This window comes from Glycine soja, chromosome 11 (assembly GCF_004193775.1).
Source record: "Glycine soja cultivar W05 chromosome 11, ASM419377v2, whole genome shotgun sequence".
Classification (NCBI taxonomy): domain Eukaryota; kingdom Viridiplantae; phylum Streptophyta; class Magnoliopsida; order Fabales; family Fabaceae; genus Glycine; species Glycine soja.
Genome location: NC_041012.1, coordinates 8,152,214 through 8,158,316, shown reverse-complemented (window position 1 = coordinate 8,158,316; position 6,103 = coordinate 8,152,214). Strand labels below are relative to the sequence as shown.

The 6,103-nt window shown below is 36.1% G+C and overlaps 1 protein-coding gene across 1 annotated transcript; it reads right to left on the bottom strand.

Annotated features, from left to right (window-relative positions):
- Positions 1–727: 727 nt before the first annotated feature.
- Positions 728–5,107, bottom strand: LOC114376569 (choline transporter-like protein 5). The gene is made up of 3 exons (XM_028334743.1): positions 3,798–5,107; positions 3,058–3,403; positions 728–1,403 (listed from the first exon to the last, which is right to left on the bottom strand). Exons 1-3 carry the CDS (start codon positions 4,844–4,846, stop codon positions 1,143–1,145), a joined length of 1,656 nt encoding a protein of 551 aa, XP_028190544.1. The 5' UTR covers positions 4,847–5,107; the 3' UTR covers positions 728–1,142.
- Between the last annotated feature and the right edge of the window lie 996 nt (positions 5,108–6,103).

Here is a 6,103-nt window from a genome sequence, read left to right as displayed (position 1 = left end):
TTCAAAAAAAATTATTTAAAAATAAAACAGTTTTGAGTAGCTCCAAAACTACCTTGAGTATTGGACATTGGTCTTCCAATATGTAGTATTAGAATTTCTCCTCCAAAAAAAGAGACAACTGACCTGATAGTGATAGAGCACCAAATAAACCTGACAATGCCGGTGCCCTTAATTATCTCAGTCCATCTTCCTTTTATCAGGTCCACCCACTAAGAATGTGTTTGCTTTGTTTTTTTTTTTAAGAAATATTTTAAATTAACTTATAATTCTCATAAGCTTTTTTCAACTTATTTTAATTAACTTAATATAACTTATCAAAAAATATCTTTTTTACCTTATTACAACAAATCCCATGATTAAATTTGACCAAAAAAATTATTTAAAAAAAGCTTTAATTCAGTTATTTATCCACGCATTCTAAAAGGAAATGACCCAAATTTTATGCCTGAGATAGCCATATATGTTTGAAATGTTCTTTTGTGATAAATGTAAGTTGCTGGAAGCAACTCCTTCGTTACTTTTTGCCTCAAACGTAATTTTGGAGGCAGTTGAACGGGTCTCCAAATATGCATTAGGTCGGTCCCAATCGTTTTCAAAGGGTTCTTTTAATCAAAAACCAGAATCATTTTCAATGAACAAGGACTGATGGAGTTGGCGCCCAACCCATTTTTACATGTCTAAAACAAACAAGTATTTTTAAAGGAAGAAGAAACAGATAGATACTTCATACTTGGAATTGTAGCTTTTACTATTTTACACGGCTTCAAGACTAAGACAATAGTATACAAACGCCTAAAGGGGAATAAAGCAAATCAATGCACAAAACAAATAAGAATGAAAGCACTGCAAAAGTAATACAGATTTTGTGCTTAGTTCTCCAACAAATCTCTCTGATTAACAGTGTAAACTTGTGCCTCTATCCACCAAACAAAATATACATCATTAAGGTTACACAAAACTGAAGTCAACTTTCAGATTAACTAAAAGTTACCCTTAGAAAAAAAATAGAAAACAAATTTTAAATAAATATTCAGGAGTATGCACAATAGGATCACAAGTCACAGCCACGGACAATTCTAACTCCACACTGTCCATAAAATAGCAATCCCGGGATTCAAAAACATTTGTATCTCAAGAATTATTTACACACCTAGAGTTCTTGTAGTAACAGACTGTCTGAGACTTCTACTAATGGGTAATTGAACGTAAACTTCATGGATATCTTGTTTACAAACCTCTCCTCTATCCCGGTCTATCGCATAGCAGATGTAAACTGTGTCAATTACATTGTCTAGCACATGCACGAGGTAACCCAGCACTACTATCAGTAGCACCCATGCCATCGCAGCCACAAAATATGAATCAGACCCAAGATTGGTACCAGCTTTTAAGATAACACAGGCCTGGTCATACATAAACAATTAAGACAAACCTTGATAGAAGAAACAGAAAATAATGACTACAGAAAAACAAACTAGAAACAATGTATTAAATAGACAGAATAACCAAGTCCATCAAATAACTGGCATATTTTTTATCCCCAAAAGTATTTTTAAGATATTATTTGCCCGGAGTCTGGAGTTTTATAAGAAAATGAAGTTTCAACTGACTTAAATCCTCCTGCAAACTCCTTCTAACCTATAAATTGGCTGCAATTTATGGTACCAAGTGAAAATGTAGAGATGTTAATGGAAGGAAATGTTGCAAGTTGTCAAACAAATGGTCAACATCGACTGGTTACAAGTGCAACAGTTATATCATAAATCTACCTTAACAATTAATGTAGATTTATAGCTAATTTTAGGCCTTATTATTAGGGAATTTAGCTTCTCATATTTACATTTTAGCACTTAATTGTAAAATTTTAGTATTTTATATTTTTAGAAATTATTTGCATGTTTTTAATGATTTTTATATTTATTTATTTTTTGCAAAAAACTCTAAAAATAACATAGCATTGAGAACTAGATCATCAGTGATTCAGTGTTGGGAGTTGAAGGTCAACAAAGTCAGCATTATTTGTTTCCTCTAAAGTGTCATGCAATGAAATGACAGTGAGATACTATCCTGGAGTGCCCAATGCTACAAAGCCAGCACCAAGGGTCAGACTAAAGAGTTTCTAGTCAGCACCAACACTAGGCACTGAAGGTCGCAGGTCAAGAGTTTATTTTGAATCTTTGGACCAAAAGAAGGCATATGCAGGAATAGAGGATCAAAGAGTTCCAAAACATTCTTCAAGCCTTGGAGTCCTTGGGAAAGGATCTAGCAGCACAAACACATTTTATCCCTTCTATTTTCTTGTTCTTCTGTTTTGTTTTCCATGTGTAACTTAGCCTCTCTAAGCTAAATAAGGTAGAAACTGAATCATTATGTAATCTGAATTCATTTATCTAAGTTTATTCCATGAAATTTGTGCATCTTTCTCATCACTCTTGGGTGTTTCTTTAGTTTTTCGCTATAGAAACTGATCTTAGGTTTGTGTGGTAATTGGAACATCAGGCTTAGACTATAATTTAAATTGTTCGCCATAAGTTTGGGTGTGTCTAAGAATAGACATCAAATTTGTGAGTTCTTTATAAAAAATTTATTTCATTGCTTAATCAAGTTAGATATTGTGTAAGGAATTAGAAATATACTAGGTTTTGGCTCAAGGAATTAAGCTTAATCTAATTTTGTAGGTTCAAACTCCAATTTCATGATTTGACTAGCATTGAATTGAATTCAGTTGCATAGGTAGACAAGGATAGAGTTTTGTACCCAAGTTGCTTTTATTCTTGCATTCTAAATACTCCCTACAATTCTGTCTTCAATTATTTCCATCTAAATCAATTGCTTGCTCAAATAGTTTAAATTGGTAGTAATTAGTACTTCTCACAATCTTTGTAGGATCTCACTATTTAGTATTTTATACATTTTTTACGCACCAGCCAAACTTTCATCACTATACAAATTATTTAATGTTTCAAGAGGAAATGCCCACGCCAAGAACTTACAATTCACAGCAAGTTTCTAATGCAAAGTGCAAGGATTAAAAAGAGTCATGTTAACACCACGTACCACTATTGTGTATGATGCAGAAAAAACAAAGACAATTCCAGCCAGGATGCGAGATGAGATGGTCTCCACAAAAACAGCAGAGAGAAGATTGCGTCTTAGAAGTTCATATGTCATCCTTGCAGAAGAGCAGTAGGCTTCACCAGTTATTGCAGCAAAGTTTATGGTAAACTTGTTAAGAAAATCAACTGCCGTCAGTAAGGCATTTACACAGCACTGCAACACAAGGTTCACTATCCCAGGAGTATCCTCTTGTCTTGCACTATCAACTGCAGAGCGCACCATTCGAACAACACAGACAAGCAATCCCGACAAACATATCGTGCCAGAAGAAGGACCAAAAGCATTTCTGCAAGCCAAAAACCACAGTTAATGTCTTTCTAAATGAAAAGAAATCATTCAACGCAATTGAACATTTCTTTTCATCAGTTCTCCCATCAGCCAGCCAATCAAAGAGTACACTAAGGGGAACTACCATATTATATTCAAAAGCTACAAGACACATCACAGGTAACAGCAATCTTGAACTAAGAAAATTACAAAGCAACCAGCAAGAGTCATTGACATAAATAATAACTGAAAATGGAATCAAAGAAAACATTTCAAACTAAGCACTCTAACACAGGATATACTAAAATCATATCAAAGCACACAATTCAAGTCAAACTAATCAATTTAACACTCGAGTCAGAGTGAAACATGACATAAGCAAACAAATGCAAGGCAACAACAACAATGTTGACCTGAGAGGAGTTCGAATACTGCGCCTAGGAGTTTGATGTTCCTTGGAGAAATACCAATTAGCAATAGTCCCACTGATGACATAAACTTGAGCTTCAACCATAGCTGCCGCAGACCACAGCGTGGTGAGAATAGCCAGAGCATAATAAGCTGGCACCCAAGAATCCTCCTTCCATTCACAAGCATATCCAGGCTTCAAATTCTTCACCACAATCTTCCCATTAAACCTCGCAAACACCATGAAAACCACGATTGGCACGAAATACAGCACCAGCCCAACGGTCAAACAAGGGAGGACCCCGAACAAAGCCATGTTCCTCGAAAGCGCGTGGGAAGCAACCCCGATTATGCTCACGGTGAGCTCCACGCGATGCCAATTAACCACCAAGATCCACACAATGATCCCAATCACCAAGAACACGAACACCATCACGAGAACCCGGTACGCGAGGGGGAACGCGTTGCTGCAAGACGCGCCGAGGGTGCAGGCCACGAACCAATACACGTTGAGGAAAATAGGGATGGCGATAAAGAATGGAATAGAAGCGTAGACAATCTGTTTGGTGTAATGCTTGAGTAAGAGAAGCAGAGCCCAACACAAGGGGACGCTGAGGACGAAGGTGATGACGAGGGTCCATATGAGAGCCTTCACCAATTTCGAAGAAGGCGATGAAGATGTTGTTTGAAGGAGGGAGAGCCACGTGGAGACGGAGGAGGAAGAATTAGAAGAAGGGTTTAGGACGCAGGAGGAGGTGGTGGGGTCGAAGGTGAAGGAGGAGAGAGAGGGGTAGTTGTTGTTTCGATGGATGATGGAGAAGATGCCAAAGGCGAAGGTGGAGAGGAGGAAGAGAAGAAAGAGGATGAGGAAAGGAAGGTCCTTGAAGGAACGAGGGCCAGAATTGTAAGTGATGTGATGGTATTGTTGGTTTGACTCCGATTCTTCTTCCACTGCCGAAGAAGACGACGAGGGTTTCGATAGAAAGGGTTGCGATGCCGGGGACTCGTATGGAAAATCGCCTTTGTTGTTCGGATCCTCGCTACTACCCATCATAATACTACAACCCAACCCAACACAACACAGAGAGTGAGAGTTTCAGGTTTGAATCAATTAAAATGATGTCTCAAACTCTCTACACACCAAACATATACTACTCTAGATTTTTGTGTTTTTTCAATCTAGATCTGACGGGGCAAACGGCAAACAAAGATGATGCAGTTTTCTTAGTTGAGTTTTATGCTTTTAGTGTTTTTACCATTCATCTAACAGGGTTTTAATCGGATTACCTTTAACATGTACTACTACGCCTGATTAATTAAATTTCATTAAGTAGTTGCATTCAAAGATAATTTTCTATAGACAAGAAATATAAATATTAGATTTTCTGGGTTTTTTTTCGCAAGTGGGTGTAATGAGATGTTCCTCGCCTTTAAAAAATTTATCAAATCAGCATAGAATACTTTTACTTATTATGTTTTTAATTTGTGAGATATTAGGTCAGACATTATACAAAGTGTTTGTTCTTCTTAGTGCTTACTACAAACAATAATATTCATTCATTCATTGTGAGGATATTCTCTTGTACGTTTATTAATATGCTTGTATTAATATACTATTTTACTTTCTATGTATAAAGTTGCTTTTTATTTATTTGGGGGAGTTTCTGACATTGGAAGAACATGATACAAACTGGACGAATCACATGGATGCATGCTTGTTGCGTTATGCATTACGACAAAAGTACCTTGAAATTCAGTGGCGCGACATAATCTGTTACAAAATCTTGAGCTGCAATCCACATGCAAATCTGGCTTTTTACTTCATTTATGTTCAGCCTGGTCGGGTAAACAACGGCTAGAAAAATAAAATCACACTTTTCGTTAACATAACCTTACAATTACAAAGATAATGTTCAAAGTTGTAATTTTTCTTATTTCATTACTAAACACCAGAAACAAGGGGGCTTGATGTCTGAAATCATCACCTCCAATACTACAAATTATTTGCTGGCTTGACTTTCATTGCTTTAATTAATTCCTATAACTTCTAACAATAAACCAAATTATATTTTATCTGATTCTTTTGAACGGCTTAATCTCCCACAAACTTCTGAAAAGGCTTTAAACGTTACTTATTACTTAGTGCTGCTAGTTTTTCTCTGTCCCACCTTTTGTATCAGCCAACAACGATAAGAATCATCCAATATGATCGTACTATGCGGTATCTTATTGTTATTAGATTTTATAATTTATGTCAAGCTAAACCTATTTAATAAGTTAGGATATTTTCTAAAGTTTATTTAATTTAAAA